We start from the raw sequence: 20,425 nt of genomic DNA, 5'->3' as shown, positions 1-20,425 counted from the left end.
AAGCCACAATTGCTTCTTTCAGTGTTAAAAATTGTCACTAGAGTAATTTAGTGGAAAGCGCCCTTCTTTATTGTTCAGCTGGTGGCGCTACCCCTGGGGTCTAGAACATGCGGGACTGTCAGGAAGACGTTGATATGTAACAGCGGCTGAACAACTCGTGATTGATATTTCCAGGGGTCGACGAATGAGAAGACTTGTATAGCGAAAGATGAATTGCTTGAGCCTGTTCAGCTGAAAGCCACTGGGTTCATTGTTCTGTTATAAGAAGCCATGTTCTGCAATCACTCAAACTCATTGCCAAGCACTTTACTCATCTTAATTCCTTCAGCACTAGATATTACTAGCATCACAATCCAAGATGGTTCGATCAATCCTTTTTACGCTTCTCCTCTCCTCAACAGTCCTCGCAGCCAATCCCCTCTTCGGCGCCTACTCCACTGATCAATGCGACACATGTCTAGATCAAACCTACGAGAGCTGTCCAGGTGACTACCAAACTCGTCCCTACGCAACATGCATGTGCGCAGGTGATGGTAGCGCCAACTTTGTTTCCTGCCTATCGTCTTGCGACCCAACCCTGAATGAACCCGCCAATGCAAGCGCTACATACTATGGGTACTGTCTGATGTTCTTCAAGCAGCTGTGTGACGGTGCACAGCAGTTTGTAGATGATGAGACTTATGCTAAGCAGTGCTCCAAGGAAGCTATCAAGGCTGGGGGTATTGGTGAAAAGGGAAGTGATGGCGGTTCTGGGGATGATGATGACTCTGAGAAGGAGAGTGACTCTAATGGTGATGATGATTCTGATGACAGGTAAGTCATTGATCTTGGATTGAATAATGGAAGTGCTTGGTCTAACGTGGTAAAAGTACTGGAATCGCGATACCGACCAAAACAAACGAGTCATCTAGCGAAAAGACCGACGAAACAGGTGAATCCAACGAGACAGATGCAGCGACAACTACAGGCGACGTCAGCAAGACATCCGAGACAGCTCAGACAACATCTGGTGCCAAGGCAACAGCTATTCCAGCTATGGCTCTCTTTGCTGGTCTCGGACTGCAGTTGATCAATATCTAAGTCACAGCATTTGTACTACTACTTCTTGAGTTATTGGAGTACAGGCGGGTGGCATTTCTTGACTTTGCGATATATGAGAAGTGGGGTTTATCTAGTTGTTAGAACAAATTCATTAAATTTTTACATATACTGAACTATTGAAGATGCTTTGCCATTTACTCCGACTCTTAAGAATTCCAAGGACTATCGTGTGTGGTCTCCAGGCATCTCGTAAACAACTGAAGGGTTATCCAACTCGGCGGGTTGACCGTGACCGTTCAACTCTGACGGCGACGTTGCATCGCCCACTCTGTAAGTGTCCTTCTCGTACATCGGAGGAGGAGATGTGATAGGAGTACCGGCTGCTTCAGGGACAGTGTTTTCATCCTTTTGAGGAACAGCAGTATGCTTGTTACGTCGCTTCATAAAGAACCAGGCCAAAGCACCGACAGCAATCACACCAGCAGCGACTCCAACACCGAGACCAGCCTTGGCACCCGTGGTCAAACCTGTGGATGCTGTGCTGTTATCGTCCTCCTTCGATGTATCGTCCTTGTTGCCCGACTCGGTCTCGTTCTTGGGGGCCGTCTGCGGCAGCACTGTGTAGTCTTCCCATTCATTGGTGGTGTTCTTATGTGCCTGGATAATTGTTCCGTTGGACCAGTAGTAAATCCACGTCAAGCCTCTGCTTTGCTGGTATGTAACTGCCAGACCAGCACTGGGGTCATCTGAAAGAGGCCAGATACTCTCGGATCGGTTGGGTGCCATTTGCCAGTTGTTTTGTACAGCGATGGCTTCGCGGAGTACGTTGTCGTCGCCGAGGTAGAAGAGACTTCGGGTCTTTGATCGATCGGTAGCCATGCCAATTGCTTCGATGGAGGCGTTCCATCCTGGAAGAGAAAAATCGGCGGTCTTGGCACTCGTTTGGATATCGGCCGGGGCCGTGGCGTTTGAGTAACTGTTAGCCAATTTTTGTGGGAAAGCGGCTAGTACGGGTTAGCAAATGCTTGTCATAGAGGATGGAGAATACAAAGATGCATACCTAGTTTCCACTTCCCAGTGCTTTGCAGGCGACTTGTCTCGATGTTGTCTGTACCCTTGGGGAAAGCGACCGTCATGTTCTTCGAGGTCTTCTCATCATACCAGACAGTGCCGATAGCGATTCCCTCTGCGGTATCCTGCGACACGATACCTCCATCAATCCAGTTGGTGTTATCGGTATACGACATCATCATAATTTGCTTGTCTGCATTGTGGTAGAACACGCGATATCCGTCATCTTCGCCGCCTCCGAGCAGGTCAACAGCAATACCTGATTCGGCGTGGACAGAGTCGACCTCGGCAGTCAACGAGATAGTGTACTCGCCGACTTTGTTCAGCTTTCCTGTATCCATATCACACTCATAATATCCGTTGACGATGACGCTGTCCTCAGCCTGCCAAAATATAGATGCCTATGATCCAAGTCAGTGACTTCTTCCATTTATAGAAACGTCCCTGCGTACAATAATCTTCTGTGTGTCCCACCAGCCAACCCCCGCCAGCGCAGTACCATTTCGTGGTGTATTCTCGGTATCGAGAACATTCGGCTTATCGAGAGGGAAAATAGGCGTATCCTCGCTGTTGCAGTTGCTGTAGTAGATCTTGCCTGTAGCAACATCTTGGATTCCGACTTGGGTGGTTCGGTCGGTAGCGTAGGCGTAGAGAGCGGAGCTATGACAGGGCTGGATCCAAGCTGCTAGCAGCAGCCATGGCAGCGTGAACCAGTGTCTTTGATGTGGAGACATTTTGAACGGTAGAGGATCAAGTCGGGCGAAAAAACAGAAAAAGGTCGAGGTCTGGAGAAACAAAGGATTTAATACAGAATCCTACAACGGCTTTGACCGTCCTACGCTCAGTCCCGCATGGTCTGTTCTTCATTGCTTTTGCTTGAAGGATTGTATACCCTGCAAAGATGATACCTGCTAGCCCCCAACTAATCAGCCCTTGACATCGCCGCTTACTCCTAATTTTGTTATATCCACAAAGTGCGCTGGGGCAGTGGAGATGTTTCTCAATTTTTACCCATTCATAACTATCATAATTTCTCATCTAACTATCAGTAGAAAGGTACGCGAGATGAAAGCAATTGAACAGCCCTATGCCTTGTAGCCGGCAGCCAATCTACAGCCAAGCATTCGGGCAATACAACGGTACTTGGAGATCCATGCCAAGTCTGTTACCGTCTAATGCATGTCAGATGTAACTATCGATCGGCCTTCAATACCATTCGCCAAGCACTGTGATTGAAGGAGTGCTGTGCAACGCCACTGCACACCGAGTTGCTAGCTTCCGTGCCAGTGTGCCTTGCTCAAGTTTTACTTGTTTTATCGATAGGATAAAGAAGTCTACAAGGGTTGGTTGTCGACAGCCGGCAAAATTTGCCCGCTATGCCTGTCCATCGTGGTCCTTGTCGCAAAGTATGTCACTAGCCAGGATCAAGTGGTGGGACCACACTGTTGGCAGAGTAAGCACTGAAAGTCCAATCAGCAGATTGAGCGACTGTGAGTGTCCCATGAATGATAAGATGAACTAGGAATAAATACTGGATTGTCTCTTTATACAACTACCATTCGACGAAGGAGCGCTGCTTTCTCGATACCCGAACTCAGAGGCCGGATAAAGTTATCATCGGTCGCGTCGCCGGCGAGGTTCTGGCAATGGGAATGCCTTATGGTGGCGGAAGGCAGCTCCACCACGGCGCTTACGCCTTACCATTACCCTAGAGTGATCGCCAATAAGACCAGACGGCGGATGGGATATTCCCGGTGACCGTGACATCGATCCTTGAAGATATCTTCTTTGATATGGACTGGATAGAGGGTTTTATCCTCATCTATTCCCTTGCCGGTTACTCTCAATTGCTTGAAGGCGATTGACACACTATCACGAGTCACAGATGATAGCGACACCCATGAGACAAACAATTTACCGGTCTACCCAAGCTTCAGCTAAGCTACGTGGCACCCCCTTGCTCATCGAAATGATTCCCACTTTGGGACCCTCAAATTCGCACAAGCTAAGTAGAATTCTACAGACAGAATTATTCTAGGTTGCGTCTTGCATGGGTTTGAACATCCGATGAGTCTCCACTATCTGTGATGTTCATTCTGTATCTGGAACCAACAGGTTTGGCGCCAAGAACCACAGCAGAAACTCTACTATTAAAGATAAACAAATTAGGCCAGACCGAGGTCGCCCCAGAAGGTATCTCGCTTGGGTTTCCTTTCGTATAGGACTGCGTTCATGTTGTTCCAGAAAGGAAGAGAACGCGTTTTTAGAAGAGAGGAACGCATCCCGGCGGACGTGTGTCGGGATATCAAAATCTAAATATGAAGTAGATAGATTACTACAGCCTGCCAGACATCTTTGACAGAGGCCAGATGAATGAAATGAGGCAATGAAAAGTTGTTTTACAGACTCTTACGCTCTACTCCTCCCCCCACTGTACCTTCCTAGGCGTCGTCTTGAGTATCTGGAGACAGGTCCCATGGCCAGGTTCTTGGATTCAACCATAGGGATTGAATCAAGGGTCAAGTGAAAAGTCCCACTCAATCAAGTAGGGAAACATCGTTGGAGATATAAAGGAAGAAGGATGTAGTTAAACGTTAGATTGAGTATTCAATCTGTACTCCTGATCCTTTATAGTGCGCCATCTATCTAGTGACGAACGATGGCTGCTTGCGCCGATAGATCGGCTGATTGTCATGGACCTCTCAGGTGCGTTCAATTTCATTCAGGCTCTCATTGGTTCACTAGCCAATCACATAGGCTTCTGATCATCTGGGATATCTCCAGAATTAAGCACACCTGGACTAACAATAGAAGTCTTCCCTAAGATTTAGAATAAAGTTCTTATGACTACTAACGGTAACATTTGTAATAATAATAAGATGAGGCTCAGTTGCTAGCTCGCTCTAACCATAATCTCGCTTTGACCTCGCCTCAAACTCGCGACCATGTTAACCGCCAACACAGAGTCAGACCAAGATCTGATGTAAGTCCAGGTGGCAGTGATATCCATTTTAATCCTCGCGCCTTGCAGACTAAAAAGCGCAGACCAAAATAAGCATCAGATCGGCCAATGTTTAATGTCAGCTAGTCCCATTATCATGGCTAACGTGCTTACCTACGCTTACTGTCAGATTTATCGCCGCATCTGACTTGAATAGGATGACATTTTCGAACAAATCAGCGGCGAAAATGACTTGATTTATGTCTTATTTCTCACTTCTTTCCTTTTTTGGTTGAGGACATTAGCTTATTTCTGCCTCTATTCGACGTCATCCGCTATTTCTTTGGTGTTCTTTTCTACCGTCATGCCTGCCCATTTTGCACATTCGTTTCACGTTTCATTTGATCCTGGTTACGTTTCTGTGCCTGGAGAGAATACTCAAGTCACACAACACTCTGTATAGTTTACTCCCTTGATCTACCAAATCCTTTCCACCAAGGGAAGATCGCCGTGAACAGATGGACAATTTACGGAACTTCGAGCATGACCTTTTCAGTCTCGTCCGCTCGTACGAAGGTACACGGTTCGCCGAGAACCTGGCCATAGAGCGGCTTGTGAAGGATGTCGATCACTTCGAGATCAGCAAAAGTGATATACCCACAACTACTTCAGACCAGCGACAGTAACTAACCGTCAACGATATACAGACACAAAATTCGACCCATGGAGCAACCCAACGCCAGCTCTCATCTTCGTCCTCGACGGCCAAGTCAACGTTACCATTTCCGATAGCATATCCACGATACCCAGCCACACATCTCTACAATCAGAATGTCAAGCTGTTTCCAAGTCCCTCAAAAGAGGGGCCTGTCTCAACTCCACCTCCCAAATCCTCGACATGCTCTCGAAACAGGATATTAGTGCACAGATTAACCCGAGGTTTGGAGAAGCACGAGTCCGGTACGAAGCAGCAACAGACTTGAAGCTTGGGAGAATATATCTGCGCCAGTCGGGAACCATTCCCGAAGATCTGCGATCTCCCATGATCCAAGCCTTACTACAGAAACTATTCCTTGTCACATTCCCAGTTTCCGAAAACCATTTCGGCTTGTCAAGTCAGGTGTTACAATGCGAGATGAAGATGACCTCCTTAACCAGTGATTCAACTCACCAAAATCCGTTTGGCGACACACCCTCACTTTTTAATTACGAAGATGACATACCCGAATCTCCTTATAGCCCACTGAACGATAGCTTCGCAGCTATCTACGATGCAAAGACAACACGACATCGCGCACCTTCGAATTTATCTATATCGTCTACTTCAAGACCACAATCGATGTTGGGAGCAGATCTGTATAAAGAAGCAGGGCTCCCTCTTCCAAAAAGCCGCAGCAATCCGAACCTAAAATTGACGATTAATACTGAAAAGCCTCCAAGCACTTCCAGCGACGATGGCACTCTCGGTGTGTTCAAATCTCAGTCCATCCTTTCCAAGACAGAACGAAAGCGCCAAAGTATCCCACAATTCAAGGAACGAACACCTGACACCAGACGGATAAGGGCCCATGCTGCACAAAGGGTTGTCAATATGCTCGTGCATCCTAAAGGTCTCAATGTTCGGAGTAGTGATTCGGTAGATCCGGCGATCATGGACGAGATTGAAGCCAACATTGAGATACTTTCTTTTGGCCAAGGGGAATATGTCGCACACCACGGAGAGCGATATCCTGGTGTTTGTCTAGTGATAGACGGTGCTTTGGAGGCATGTAATGGAGAGAAGAAAAGTGAACATTTTGCCAAGGTAGCTGGATTTCTCACTTTCCAATGAGGTATGCTAACGAGGAGTAGGTGCCGATGTTAAAGATTAGCCCAGGAGACATAATCGGACACAGCAGCTTGGTCCAGAATAACAAGTCCCAGTTCGACTTCAGAGCCATAACAAAGTCAACAGTCGGCCTATTGCCAAGAACCTTCCTCCGACGGCTGACCGACCTGTGCCCTCAAATGCTGGTGGTGCTAGCCGCCAAGATGCATGATCTTCTGCCCCCTCTGATCTCACTGATAGACTTTGCACTCGACTGGTCGACCATCAAAGCTGGAGGAGAAATTTACAAAAAGGGAGATTTCAGGTAAGTACTTCCCACTTATTTGGAGCATTTAGCCACTCTGATTGACACCCATTAGTGATTGCATCTCTCTCGTCGTCAAAGGACGTATTCGTATTAGTGAAGATAGCACAACCGCTGGAGAGACTCACACCAAGGAGTACGGACCAGGGAATGCTTTTGGCGTACTTGAGTTCCACACAAGCTGTCCAAGGCCATCCGCAGCTCACGCGATCCGAAAATCCGAGATAGCACAGTTACAAAAGTCAGCTTACCAGAAGCTCATCAACTATGCACCCGATCTAGGAACCAAGCTTTGGAGCAGCGTCGCTCAAACACAGCGCACTGGCCAGACTCAACCAAGTACGATGGCATCAGACCCTAATCGCCTTCGGACTATTGCCGTGCTCCCACTCTCTGCTGAAGTTCCGACTGCAAAGTGCGCAACACTTCTATCTTCTGCTTTAGTGACGCTCGGTATTTATGAAAAGGAAAGCGTGTCGTTTGTGGAGTCTCATAGTGTGATCAGTGCTATAGGAGATTCTGTGTTCACTGATGCTGGAAATAAGTATCTGGAGGATTACATCGCACATGTTGAGCAAAACTCTAATTTGTCTATACTTGTTGGAGAGAATTCAGTTGACTCAACGTGGAATGACATTTGTATTTCGACAGTGAGTAGTACCGCACTTAGCCGACTTGCCTTGGAATGATTGCTGACTATGTTCTTCATTTAGGCTGATATGATTATTCTCATGGCTATGGACGATGCGGATCCAAGAATCACAAGGGTTGAACTCAAGCTCGAGAGGCACGGAACACTGGCTCAGAAGGTTCTTGTTCTTGTCGATGATGGTGAAGACGAGTTTTGCCCTCAGGCTATCACAAGACCATACATACAAGTAAGCTACTGTTTTGACACAAGCCGTACAAAGCATACTAATTGAGTAAAGGAGCGGCCGTGGCTTTCAGCTCCCACCTCCCATATCGAAAGAGTTCGCCTTGCCAATGTTGATTCTTCCCGTGATTTTGAGCGTCTGGCACGTCGCATAACTGGACGCTCAATCGCGGTCGTATTCGGCGGTGGTGGCGCTCGCGGATTCGCCCATCTGGGTACTCTACAAGCCCTCGAAGAAGAAGGCATACCCTTTGACATTGTAGGTGGGACGTCTATGGGCGCTTTCATTGGTGCTCTATACGCAAGCCACATGTCTATTGATCGCACAGTAGAAGCTGCCAGGGCCTTCAGCAAAGTGTCGCGTTGGTACAGATATCTCTTGGACTTCACGATGCCCGTTTTGGCGTGGACATCTGGTACCATGTTTACCAGCCACGTATCTTCGGCCATGGAACAAGACCTGGATTCCAGTGATCTAAGGTTGTCGTTTTATTGCAATGCGACAAACATGAGTCAAGGTGGTCGAGGTCAAACCATGTATCCTCAAGCACGGTCTCTTTGGCAGATGGTTCGAGCGTCTATGAGTATACCACCCATCTTTCCTCCATTTGCTGTGGAAGGAGAAGGCGATATCCTGGTTGATGGGTGCTTTTCGGCCAACGTTCCTGTCTTCCCAGCTCTTTCGCTAGGTGCGGAGATTGTTCTGGCTTTTGACGTGTCCAACACAGCTGGCGCGCCGCCACCACAAACCCTAGGCCAATCAGTGTCGGGATGGTGGAATTTTGCGCAAATGATCTTCCCTTGCACGAGCTCACGAAAGCCACACAGAAATTCGCCTCACGGGGCGGTCGGTTCTGACGGAGACGTCTGGGGTTCGCTGCAGCTGCTCGAACTTATAACATTCTCCACCAACACAAATGAGATCAAGGCCATACAAAATACGCCAGAGTGTTTATACATGCTCCATGATTTGGACAAGACTGGGACATTTGACATGGAAAAGTTTGATGATATACGCGAGATGGGGTATGAAGGTGCGAAGAATTGGTTGCGGGATCTCAAGACATCTGGTAAACTGGATCATCTCGCCCTACCGAGAGGTATCAAAAATGAAGGAGGGTAGCATTGACTGCCGGTCGATATTTACTTTAATATAATAGAGCCTCGACATAACCTGGAGCTTGGTCCACAGCTTATCTCGACATTAAACTTTCCCCACACGGCAGAGACAAATGAGACTAATTATAGAACTGTCAAAGCGAAGGTTTATCGACTTTGATTGGTTTAGAAAGTCGAGTTCTCCCTTTTTCCAGCGGACTATAGGGCGTCGAGTGACCAATTGCTGTGCCTCACCTTGCTTTTTTCATTCCAAGGCCCGAGCGGAAAATCAGCAGCCTCACTTTTTATCTTCAGCATTTCCCTCCCTTGTGGAGTCAACAAATGTCCCCTGAGATAATCTCGTATGCTATCTCCCTTCCAATGCCTCATAACCAGCCCTTGATGCTTACTAGAGCTGACCTAAAAAGGGTTGGAACACTACATCTATCTCACAAGAATCTACTGCGGGGAAGCGAAGGATTCCCATGCCAACTTTGATTCATTGGCCACAAACAAAGGTGAGAAGAGCTCGAGCCAAGAAGCTATGCCATGTCGTGGACGGATACACACGTGGCTAGGTTTCAAATGCAAATGCCATGCATGACAAAGCCATGACTAACCTTTTATATAAGATCCCCCAACACTCAAATGAAAAAGAAGGCCATGCGCTCAAAGAATCAAGTTCTCGTCACCGCACCCATCCCAAGCCACGTGCCCCCAGAAGCTGTCCTGGCACATATCCAAACATTTACGCCTCTTCTAAAACACAATGCAGTATTCACAAGCTTCTCTGAGATTCCGCCCGACACGGCGCGCGTCCACAGCGAGCCATTCTTCGGCCCGCCCAACAGCAGCGTTCGAAGCTTTCTGTGTTTTCAGCGTTTAGAGCTTGTTGCAGGTCTCACGCAGGATGAGTACTGGCCCATAACCTTTCTCAAAGTTCATAACGGGATTCGAGCGCGTGTTGACGCGAGAGCTAGCGTTACGGTTTGGATAGAGTGTCTTGTTAGACAAGCCCCAGATCCTGGAACGCCAAGTAGTAATGGGACACTTGTAGAAGAGTGGGAGTTGTTTGAGGAGGTCATTGTTGAGTCGCATAGGTTACTTATGCCGTTTGTTTCGAGATATACTGAGTTGGCGCACCAGGGAATTTGTCAGAGGATTATGGATGATATTATTGAGATGCGACCAACGGGCAAGGCGGATTAGCAAGGGAAGGAATTATTAATATGTTATTTGTAGTTTATTTAATGAGATCGTCGCGTGGTCGACGATGTTATATTCACTTGGGCTATTATATATCCAACATGAATGGTGAGATCAAAGATTGGACGTTTGGAAACCGTTAATGAAAAGTTTTTTGCTGTCTGCTTTATCTTCTCGATTTTACAGCTGTTGCATGCTATCACTTCTTATCTCAATATCCTAGATAAGTTATAACAGCAACAGGAACGATCGCATCATCCCGATATACGACCGCTTCGGGAAAATTCACCGATCCACCCTGAGTTGCCAAAACAGCCGAGACCTTGTATCAAACAGTTAGTAAACTAATATCTCAAAATCTAAATATTTGCTTCTTACACTATCGTAACCTCTGCAGGGCGCAGTTCGGTCGAGGTTCCCATGCCAAAGATACTGAACACGTCCGGGGACGTATCTACACAAGAACATGGCTTTTAGTTGACACGATGTTCCGTGGTTCTCTGAAAACGTATCTGCTTCTATATGTAATTAGTTTTCACACTTTTAGAAGAGGTGGCAGTGACTTACTAAACGACGACGACGTGGTATAAATCCCCCTTCCAAATAACCCACGAGCTCACCTACTAGTCAGCAAAACCTCCAAGAACAAACAGATATAATATCTTACCGGAATGGTTGACTTTGAACGAATTGTTGATGATTCCATAAATACCACATAAATCGTTTCGACAGACCAACAGACGTCCTTGTCTCTCTGTCTCGCTCCCACAGCCGATATGACAATAACGCCTTGTACCATGAAAGGCATATCGCCAGGAGCCACGACGTCTATTTCTGTACGCGTTGAACCGTTGGCCGCGATGACTAGCTTCAAGTTCTGGTATGCCAACGTGAAAGATATTTTCTATTTGTGGTGGAGGACCCTGGGATCGTTCCCATTTGCGATTGAAGCGATCCCTTACTATCATCTTGTTAGCTAGGATTAGGTCTGGAATGATAGTTATCTACTGTATCTGTACATTGGATCAATCGATCTGAGACGGTAGAATTGCTTGGAGATGTCAGAAAAGGGCCAAAATAGTTTAATTTTGATAAAGTCACATACCGGTGGCCTTGTTGATTGCCTGGGCATATTTATAAATAGTATAGAATGCCAAAGTAAAGCAGATGAAGATATAGTAATTTGGGGAGGTTGATCATCCGATGTTTTCGCTGTATGTTGGGTTTTTTATTGTTGAAGCAAAAGAGCCGTGGGAGAATATATTGTTGACTGGGGTTATCGGAGAAGAAGAATAGGCCTTTACTTATAGCAATTATACAGCTATGAAACAGAGACGAAAAAGAGGCACATTGACACAGGGTCTGAATAAGTAACATGTGTATTGGCAGTAAGTGCAACATTTGCATCACAGACTTTATCACTGTAAAAAATCACCAAGCCATCAACATACCCGCGCCTGCCAAAAGACCAAGAGTTACCCCAAGAACACTGACAATGCCTCCCCTTCCAACACTCGCAGCAGCGTTCTCGCCATCTTTACCATCATCACTTCCGCCCTTACCTGCACTTCCCGTGGCAGTCTCAACATGAATCAGAGTCACAGCAGGTACCCAAGTTGCACGTGCAATGTCTTTAATATCATCATCACTCCAGTGAGCAATGGTCGCTCTAGTCGTGACGAGACTCCCGGTTGCAGGCCCTACCGATCTCAAGGCGTCTCCATTCGTCAGGGTCACACCGTCCAGGCTCGTTATGGTGGCGACAAAGTCATCATCATTTATAACAACCACCCTGCAGAGCTCTGGGTCTGGTTCATTACTCTTAGTTCTCGTTAATGGACCGAGCGTGGATTTGCAGAATCCGTGAATGTCGCCTGCGTAGCCGCTGTGTATGCCAGTCAGTGTTTGTCGTAAAATGATTGGCGTTGAACCTACCGAGGACAGCATAAGGCAAGAGTCTCAGACTTTTCAAGAACATTTCTCCAAAAATCGGTGGGATGAAGTGGCAACGCTGCCGAGAAGTCGCTCTTAAGCCTCTCAGTGGCATGCGTCGCTGAAACCGTCAGGATGCCCGAAACATCAATTTCGCCACTCTTGGATCCATGCTTCAACGTTGCAGCAGTCTCCCAGCCATCGGGACAAGCAAATCCTGGAGAGAAATAGTGATAAAGACCTTGGCCGACAGTTGTTGTTTGCGTCGCAACCGCGTCACGTTCTTTTCCGCTAGGATAGCAATCGCCGAAAGGTTTAGCTTTACAGGACGAGGACAGCATATAATCCAGGTAAGGAGATGTCGCGTTTGCGTAGAGGATGTGGTCGGTGTTGCTGGTTCCTGTACATGATGAGGGTGCTGTATAGGTGGTTGTTAGAGGCCCTAAATTGTTGGCGCTGATTCCGAAGAATTCTGTCGCTGTAGGCATTTTGAAGGCTATCAGGTGGCGCCACAAATTATTTGGTGAGACTGCAGTGAATCCTTCGGTGAGGTGCAGACCTTGTTCTTATACAAACAACGGCTAAATTGTTCCATTCAGCCCTGTAAAGCGGCTAGATAGAGTCGATAAGAACAGCACACAGCTGTCCAGGCCATCAAGATGGTGTGGCCAGCGCTCTTAGTGCTTATTTGCTTTAAGCATACAATCAAGAGTGACAGAAAACCCTAAGGGTGACAAAAAGCAATGAGCTAGGCATAGGGTTGAAGATGGCTCAAAGTGATTAATTTATTTAGCTTTATAATTCAGTATGCTAAAAATTATTAGTTGAACAACAGAGGTTTGCTAGTCTCGCAAAAGATTCTTGATGTAACCGTGGTACAGTCCTGCAGGGGTTTGCACATTCATTTCTGCGGTTGAGTAATTATACATACTGGGCAGCTGAATAATGAAAGAGATTAGTTTAATGTTGATAGATAAAAAATATACATTCAATACTGGGCCACACTGCGAGAATGTCAGAGCATATTAATAGCCTTTTCACCAGAGTATGAGTATGAGGTACTTGCGATCTTCACCGAGGCTCGGAGGTTTCTTCATAGGGACAAGCCTAGTTGGGTCCCAGGGTCTAGTCTAGAACAGTTAGGCCGTCCGACCAAAGTCGCATGTTCGAATCCTTCAGCTACCTCTGAATTATGAACTTATGCAACCCATGTTTTGAGGTAATACAAAGACCAATGAAATGTCTATACATTGACTACGCAAGGGATAGAAATGGCCCAGAATGTGTACCTGTCTCTAGGTTCGTCTTGTCGCAATTTGAATGGAGGGATAGCCTTTATTGTGCTCAATAGAATACCTCCAGCACATCTTGCTTTTTCAGCTGGCCCGCCTGATTATTGGGTCATTTTAATGTTTGCGGTTATAAAAGCGTCTCTTCTGACCTATTATTAAGGATAAGCTCTTACTAATATTTTATTTATCTATGCCTCTCAAACATTCATTTTTAGAACATCGCTGAACTACCTAGGATGGACAGAACAACAGGGCCTGGTATTAATAGTCAGGGTGAGGCTTGAAAAGGATCAGTGTAGTCAAGCTATTATATATATATATATGTTAATTACAAGACGATTCAGTTACATTCTGTAATTGATAGTAGTTACTGTTGATAGAGTTTGTCTGCAATACATCTCTACTATGAAAAATATCTAAATATCTAAAACTCATGAATAGCTTGCCCTGCCATAACTTGAACGACATAATTAATCTTCTCCACCTCTTCCTCAATTGGCTCTAACGCTTGGAAATCTTCAGGAATGAGAATCGGATCATCGGACTCGTCTTCACTGCCATCAACCTGTGGATGAATAAGTATCAATGAATACGGTTATAAGATATATGGCTTACATGTTCTTCTTGTTCATTATAGGAATCGACGTAGTCACTGACGTTATCAAGTCCCTTGGCATGCTGATAGACTCGATCCAGATCGAGGTCGGAAGACTGTATAACGTCAGTCACAAGTTAGGCTGTTATTTTGAGAGAGGTTCAATCTTACCATACTTGCAGGGTAATCTGCATCTTCCATTGCTCCCAGAGTCTTTTTGTCGTCCATGTCTCCCATGATATGACGTCAAATTTTCCTTTGTCTGTGTTAGGTCACCATCATCTAGTCAAGAGGTGCATGCCATCATTACCTCGATATCCTCCTCAGATTCTTCCTCACTTCTGCTTGTGGGGCGAATGACAGCCTTGTAGACCTCTTCCAAGAACTCCCATGCCGGCGCGGGATTGCCTGGAGCCCATTTCATAAGACTATTACGTTCGTCGTTGAATTCATCGGATTCGTCCTGCGAAGATGGTGTCAACATTGTTTTGGACTTTACTGTAGATATAATACATACTTGATGAGACTTCTTGAAAACGACCAAGCGTTCTCTCCACCCCAAGAAACTAGAACGCTTTTCTCGGCCGTTGAACTTCAGTTTCAGAGATTTGTATGCCGTAATGGCAAACCAGTAGCTGTTTCCTGACAACAAGTCGTACTCTCTCCCGATGTCATTGATTTCAGTTAGCATCTTGACAAAGTCCAAACACTTGAGGTCTCCTGAATTGAATGCAACGCTGAATAGTGGGAGAGGACAACGTTTCTGCTTCCCAGATGAAGATAAGAATCCGAAGTCTTTGGAACCACCCCAGGAACTGAGGGAGACTTGGTCTTGGCCATTCAAACGTTCAGCAATAAGTCGAGATCGATTTCCAGTTTCTTGATTCTCGATTACTACTTCAAGGAACTCATAGCGATCACTGAACCAGAGGTCCCTCACGTGGGTAATGGATATTACAGCGTCACTGCTGTAGTCTTCTGCAGAGTCAGAGACGAGGGAGTGGAATTTCTGGATCTCAATAGACGTTTCATCGTCTACGAATAAGTTTTTGATGCTCATGATAACTAAGTATCGTGAAAGTAATTTCTGGTTGAAGTTGGGCAAGAGAGTTAGAGGTTTTTGTAAGAGGATGGGCATCTCAAACATATATCGGTTGTTTACTCGGGTACCTTTAATACCTAACCCCCGCCGCGGCAAGAATATTTTCGGTTAGTACTCTGTATTCGTGTCACATTTGGTGAGACATGCATATTCCTGGTGGCTGGCGAGCAGCTTGACGTCAGCGAACCACGATTAGGTTTCGAGAACTTTGAACAGTACTGCAATTCACGTTCCTGATATAGGTTGTAAAATGTCAGCGTGCGGATCCAGTCAGCACATTATGAATTTCTATGCGAAACAAGGGTGGCTATGACGAGAGTTCCACGATGGGAACAATACGGGAGTGATCACAACGTATTCAGATAGATGAGATGCTAGACAGGCCTCAGGGTAGTGATAACTTGGCCGTTTGAGGTATAAGAGATGATATTTGAGAGGCTTAATCTTGCCTTTGCAAGTAGAGTACAGGAAAAAATAAATCAATAAGAGATGGTATCCGTAGTTCATCTTATTAGGTTTATATTATAATTTTGGTCTATTTATCTTCGTAGCGTAAAATCGTAATAATGACTGACGATGATAATTAGCAATTGATACCCATCTATTATTTCTAATCACACAATCCCAAGTCTTCCAACTTCCTTTTAACCTTTATCGTCCTTTCATGATTCTCCCCTAACGCCATCTCAAGCCCGCTATGCGCTTGTAGGTAACATTTCTCAGCTAGCTCTGGCTTATTTACATGTTGGTAGATATCAGCGAGGTTTTCGAGAATTCTCAATGAAGTCAAGTGCGTTTTGAAAGCGATTGACCCAAACACCTTCTCATATCCTTCTAACACTCGCTTATACATTGTTTCTGCTTCCTCAAGGCGACCTTGGCGATCGTAAAATACCCCGAGATTTAAGGCTGCATTGATTGTTGATGTATGGTTAGGTCCCAATGACTTCTCTTGCCCTTGCAGTGCTCGCTGGTATAAGATTTCTGCTTCATTTGGACGACCTTGTCGAAAGTAGATTCTTCCAAGTTTGTGAACTGCCTTGAGCGTTGATGTATGTTCGGGTCCTAGTGCCTTCTCTTTCCCTTCCAATACTCGCTTGCACATTCTTTCTGCTTCATCAAGTCGACCTTGTTCAAGGTAAATGCTTCCAAGATTACTAACTGCCTTGAGCGTTGATGTATTGTCGGGTCCTAATACCTTCTCTTGCCCTTGTAATGCTTGCTGGCATAGTATTTCTGCTTCGTCAAGTCGATCTTGTTCAAAGTAGACACTTCCAAGATTGTTAACTGTCTTGATCGTCGATGTATGGTTTGGCCCTAATGTCTTCTCTTTCCCTTGTAATGCTCGCTTGTAGAGTCTTTCTGCTTCGTCAAGTCTACCTTGGCCACAATAGAGATTCCCTAAATTGTCTACTACTCTAAGCGTTGATGCGTGCTCAGGTCCCAGTGATGTTTCATATCTCTTTAATGTCTGCTCATACATTACTTCTGCTTCAGCAAATCGATCTTGCTTGAAGTAGAGAAGCGCAAGACTGTTCATTGTATTTGAGACCTTCTTAGGATTTAGTGCCTCCTCATATCCTTGCAATGCCCGCTTATGCATCGCTTCTGCTTCTTTGAATTCACCTAGTTTCTCATAGGTGAGCCCTAGATCGTGGACTGTTCCGAGCGTTAATGTATGCATAGGTCCTAACATCTTCTCATGCCCTTGCAACGATCTTTCGTACATCGTTTGCGCCTTCTTTAATCGGTCTTGGTGCCTAAAGAGGCTCCCAAATTCCCTATAGATCCATGGTGCGAAATCGGGCATTTCAGTGCTTTCAGTCATCATCTCCAAACATCGATCAGCGTGTCGCAAAAGCCGTCGTTGTATAAGCCAATATTCCTTATCTTTTTTGCTTGGGATTAGCGATGCCACACATGTGGCAGCTATTCGCACCATGTCTCTGTCGGTCTTTTTGTGCAAAACGTCAATCATCCATGCATGCACGCATCCATGTACACTGTAACCTGGTGAGCCCGTTTCATTCTCCCCAAAGACTGTATTTGCTTCCACTAGTCCGTGGTCGCACAATAGGCGCATGCTTTTCACAAACGTAAGTTTGTCTGTAAGGACTTGTAGCCATGGTGGTGTCCGTTCCTTCGCATCACTCAGTAGCTCATACCACAAGTCCTCATGGTCGAAGTAAGCCCAAAGCTTAAGAAGCATAGCAGAAGACTGGTTCAATTTCTCAACATTCTCATATGAGATGTTCCATGTTGAGAACATAGCACGATCTTCATATGACAAGAGCTGCGGACTGGACTCTTGGAGTCTACCCCAAGATTCTTGGTAGAGTTGAAGGTACTCAGCACATGACATAGCAACTTGATCTAAGTAAGCACCAGCAGTGGCAAGAGCAAGTGGAAGACCATCGAGCTTTTCAGCAAGGCGGACCGCTGCGGGATCTATGAAACCTTAGTATAACGATGTATAATCCGACTGTGGATATACACTACCTTGCATGAGCCGTTCGCGTCTGGATGTAGACTCCAGAATCTTGAGACCATCCTCGATGCATTCGAGCTTCTTGAGTCTTACAGTCTCGCCAATCTTTACTATGGATGATCGCGTTGTGATTATAATTGCACCGTGATGAGTCTCAGGGAAGAATGGGCGAATATCGTAATCTTTCGTGACGATGCTATCATCATGCTGGGAATGCCTACTGCCAACGCTGTCGCCTAAAGTAGGGTGGTCATAGTTGTCGAAGATGATAAGCCATTGGTTGTTGCTCCTTTCGCTTAGCCATCGCCCAACAGCTTTTACTATCATGTCCGGATCATTGCTCGCAACGGCATCTTCGACATAAGAAAGAGGGGAACGCTGGCGAAGTATTCGATCTGCTGCTCTAAGGAAGCTTTGTTTCAGCGTTTCCTTGTCAGTCGCGTTCATCCAGAACACGGCGGAGAAGTCATTGCGGTTTTGCTTTGCAAAGGTAATGGCCAGTTGTGTTTTGCCCATACCCCCGAGTGCATGAATGGCAACGGTACGACGATCATGGGAGTTTGTCAGGATCTTCTTTAATTGTGCGAGTTCCTCATTTCTTGCAACAAAATGGTTGACATCATTGACCTCTGATAGACTGAACTCGAGAGAGAAATCCTTTCCATCAGCTCGAGCTATTGTATACGTCCACATATTAGCTGCGTAGCTCAAACCGATTAATGAGAGAGAATCACCCACCATTATCCGCCCGGCGCTCTGCTTCCCATCGTGCTCGAATCACGGCCTCAGCGTCCTTCATCATGATTTGTAAATTCTCCAGCATGGTAATATAGCCAACATCCTCTTTTGACTTGAACTTCACCATGTTTTTGTGGTTTGCATGAATGGCAATTGGCTCCGCGTCTGCCTGCCCCGGGACAACCGCTGATGCCCTTGGAACGACCTTGGATGGATTAGCAATACAATTCAGAGATAGAAGGAAGAAATATACTGTTTTTGACAGCAATGAAAAAGGAGAGAAAGCTCAGGCTTCGGTTGAGAGTTGAGGGATGAATAGAAAATGTATACGAACCAAGATCTTTTTGCCCATAGCTATCGGTGTCTCGTATTCTTCATAAGCAAATTTGGTCACAAATTCACCGCTTATCGGGCCGTACTGGCCTAGTTGTTGCAAGAGCCACTCAGAATCTCTCTCAAGATGTTTGAGGAGACGATCATCGGCTTGTACGAAAACAGAGGCCGCATTGATGAAGATGCGCCCTAGTTGTACACCATTCCCACCCTGATGAGGTGTGCCCATGAAAACAATGCCGTAAGTCGAAAGCTTGATGGACCGCTGGTCAAGAAGTGCACCTTTGCGCGCTGAATCTGAATGGATAAGGGCCTATTATCATGAATTAGCTATGCGCCTCGTGTATGTATGAGCAGGAAAATTGGCCGCGTGAGCTTCAAGATACGAAAATAAATAACTTGAAAGACTGGCCTAAGTTGAATAAGATGACCTCATAATTTCGCCTTTCATGTTTCCGGTGGCCAACATTCCCTGACGAATAAAAAAGTAGTCTTACACTCTTCACAACGATACCGCCGAGGCTATGTGCGATGAATATGATCGGCCGTTCCGAAGTCTGTAAACGTTAGTATATCATCGCATGATAGTAACGTGACATGGGCTCACCTTGGTCAACATCCGCCTCCTGTTCAAATCGGAGACTAGCGTCCGCGCATGATCATACAGAAACGCACAAGACGTATCGGAAGATGAAGCAGCGTGCGTTTTTGCGTCGTAACCCCAAGAAAGGATTCGTGCTTCGGGAATATCTATACGCAGTAAATCGCGAAGCCAATGGACGCCGTTCTTAGCAGTCCAGGTTTTCTCGCGATGACCATTTAGGCCGTGGATAACGACGATACTGCAAGGCTGATTAGAAATCCCGCAACGCACTCACGGACAAGGGGTTTAGACGTCCGAACATAGTACTAACTCTACAATGGGGTTGCTTCCTTCAGAGACTATTTCTAGGCCCTGCGGATGACCAGTCGGAGCCGGCGCTGTCGATGGAGAACCTTGGTTGACGGATCCTTCTTGTGTGGATACTTTAGTGCGTGATGAGAGTTTCTTCCAAAACCCCATTGCGAAGATCCAATATGGATGACAAACAAGTTGGCCTTCAAAGACTTAGGGTGCAAAGGTAAGTCGTTCAAGAAGTTTAGCCTAAGTTGTATAAAATCATCTAATATTCTGTCTCATACTCTGAGTTGTCAGTGCTTCTGATGCGCGGATGTAAGTTAGGGATAGTCGGCCGCGTTGCTCATTGAGTAATATGCGGAGAATGAAGTTTTGCAGGTAGAAATGGAAATATGCTGGGGGATCACTACCTACCCATCTCAGCTTGCCTGCCTGCCTGCCCTTTAGGCAACCGTTGCCTTCTAGGATACCAATGCATGTGTAAGCGCCAAATCCTCTGTGGTCCAATCAGATACTCTTAACGCGAGTTTTCTTTCAGCTCGTCAGCCTCATTATTGGATACTCGAGTGAGGTTGATATTCCAACGAATCAAGTAGTCTAAACGACCCTCCAAGATGCAAATCGTCGGATAAACGAAAACGTGACTTTGAATGCCTGTATACCAGATACCAGAGACGTTGGCCG

At 46.0% G+C, this 20,425-nt stretch overlaps 9 protein-coding genes across 9 annotated transcripts; 3 read left to right on the top strand and 6 right to left on the bottom strand.

Annotated features, from left to right (window-relative positions):
- Nucleotides 1-358: 358 nt before the first annotated feature.
- Nucleotides 359-1,080, top strand: FSST1_003002 (uncharacterized protein; the record flags this gene model as incomplete). The annotated part of the gene is made up of 2 exons (XM_083229041.1): nucleotides 359-813; nucleotides 870-1,080. The coding sequence occupies 2 exons, from the start codon at nucleotides 359-361 to the stop codon at nucleotides 1,078-1,080; spliced, it is 666 nt and encodes a 221-aa protein (XP_083086432.1).
- A 183-nt stretch (nucleotides 1,081-1,263) lies between these two features.
- FSST1_003001 (uncharacterized protein) lies at nucleotides 1,264-2,846 on the bottom strand (the record flags this gene model as incomplete). Its single annotated transcript, XM_083229040.1, has 3 exons — nucleotides 1,264-2,045; nucleotides 2,102-2,513; nucleotides 2,565-2,846. The coding sequence occupies 3 exons, from the start codon at nucleotides 2,844-2,846 to the stop codon at nucleotides 1,264-1,266; spliced, it is 1,476 nt and encodes a 491-aa protein (XP_083086431.1).
- Nucleotides 2,847-5,571: 2,725 nt separating this feature from the next.
- On the top strand, nucleotides 5,572-9,182 carry FSST1_003000 (cyclic nucleotide-binding and patatin-like phospholipase domain-containing protein; the record flags this gene model as incomplete). The annotated part of the gene is made up of 6 exons (XM_083229039.1): nucleotides 5,572-5,701; nucleotides 5,761-6,857; nucleotides 6,905-7,185; nucleotides 7,241-7,835; nucleotides 7,899-8,063; nucleotides 8,115-9,182. The coding sequence occupies 6 exons, from the start codon at nucleotides 5,572-5,574 to the stop codon at nucleotides 9,180-9,182; spliced, it is 3,336 nt and encodes a 1,111-aa protein (XP_083086430.1).
- Nucleotides 9,183-9,805: 623 nt separating this feature from the next.
- Nucleotides 9,806-10,366, top strand: FSST1_002999 (uncharacterized protein; the record flags this gene model as incomplete). The annotated part of the gene is made up of 1 exon (XM_083229038.1): nucleotides 9,806-10,366. The coding sequence occupies one exon, from the start codon at nucleotides 9,806-9,808 to the stop codon at nucleotides 10,364-10,366; it is 561 nt and encodes a 186-aa protein (XP_083086429.1).
- A 208-nt stretch (nucleotides 10,367-10,574) lies between these two features.
- On the bottom strand, nucleotides 10,575-11,331 carry FSST1_002998 (uncharacterized protein; the record flags this gene model as incomplete). Its single annotated transcript, XM_083229036.1, has 4 exons — nucleotides 10,575-10,685; nucleotides 10,742-10,881; nucleotides 10,931-10,978; nucleotides 11,031-11,331. The coding sequence occupies 4 exons, from the start codon at nucleotides 11,329-11,331 to the stop codon at nucleotides 10,575-10,577; spliced, it is 600 nt and encodes a 199-aa protein (XP_083086428.1).
- A 463-nt stretch (nucleotides 11,332-11,794) lies between these two features.
- Nucleotides 11,795-12,783, bottom strand: FSST1_002997 (uncharacterized protein; the record flags this gene model as incomplete). The annotated part of the gene is made up of 2 exons (XM_083229035.1): nucleotides 11,795-12,248; nucleotides 12,299-12,783. The coding sequence occupies 2 exons, from the start codon at nucleotides 12,781-12,783 to the stop codon at nucleotides 11,795-11,797; spliced, it is 939 nt and encodes a 312-aa protein (XP_083086427.1).
- Nucleotides 12,784-14,011: 1,228 nt separating this feature from the next.
- On the bottom strand, nucleotides 14,012-14,419 carry FSST1_002996 (uncharacterized protein; the record flags this gene model as incomplete). Its single annotated transcript, XM_083229034.1, has 3 exons — nucleotides 14,012-14,152; nucleotides 14,203-14,298; nucleotides 14,354-14,419. The coding sequence occupies 3 exons, from the start codon at nucleotides 14,417-14,419 to the stop codon at nucleotides 14,012-14,014; spliced, it is 303 nt and encodes a 100-aa protein (XP_083086426.1).
- A 49-nt stretch (nucleotides 14,420-14,468) lies between these two features.
- Nucleotides 14,469-15,242, bottom strand: FSST1_002995 (uncharacterized protein; the record flags this gene model as incomplete). The annotated part of the gene is made up of 2 exons (XM_083229033.1): nucleotides 14,469-14,645; nucleotides 14,700-15,242. 2 exons carry the CDS (start codon nucleotides 15,240-15,242, stop codon nucleotides 14,469-14,471), a joined length of 720 nt encoding a protein of 239 aa, XP_083086425.1.
- Nucleotides 15,243-15,894: 652 nt separating this feature from the next.
- Nucleotides 15,895-19,906, bottom strand: FSST1_002994 (alpha/beta hydrolase; the record flags this gene model as incomplete). The annotated part of the gene is made up of 7 exons (XM_083229032.1): nucleotides 15,895-17,732; nucleotides 17,784-18,446; nucleotides 18,511-18,715; nucleotides 18,845-19,156; nucleotides 19,341-19,400; nucleotides 19,451-19,685; nucleotides 19,758-19,906. The coding sequence occupies 7 exons, from the start codon at nucleotides 19,904-19,906 to the stop codon at nucleotides 15,895-15,897; spliced, it is 3,462 nt and encodes a 1,153-aa protein (XP_083086424.1).
- Between the last annotated feature and the right edge of the window lie 519 nt (nucleotides 19,907-20,425).

Source organism: Fusarium sambucinum, chromosome I (genome assembly GCF_050947815.1).
Source record: "Fusarium sambucinum isolate potato_lamoka chromosome I, whole genome shotgun sequence".
Lineage (NCBI taxonomy): Eukaryota > Fungi > Ascomycota > Sordariomycetes > Hypocreales > Nectriaceae > Fusarium > Fusarium sambucinum.
The sequence above is the reverse complement of the archived record's forward strand: the minus strand, read 5'-3'. Positions and strand labels throughout refer to the sequence as shown.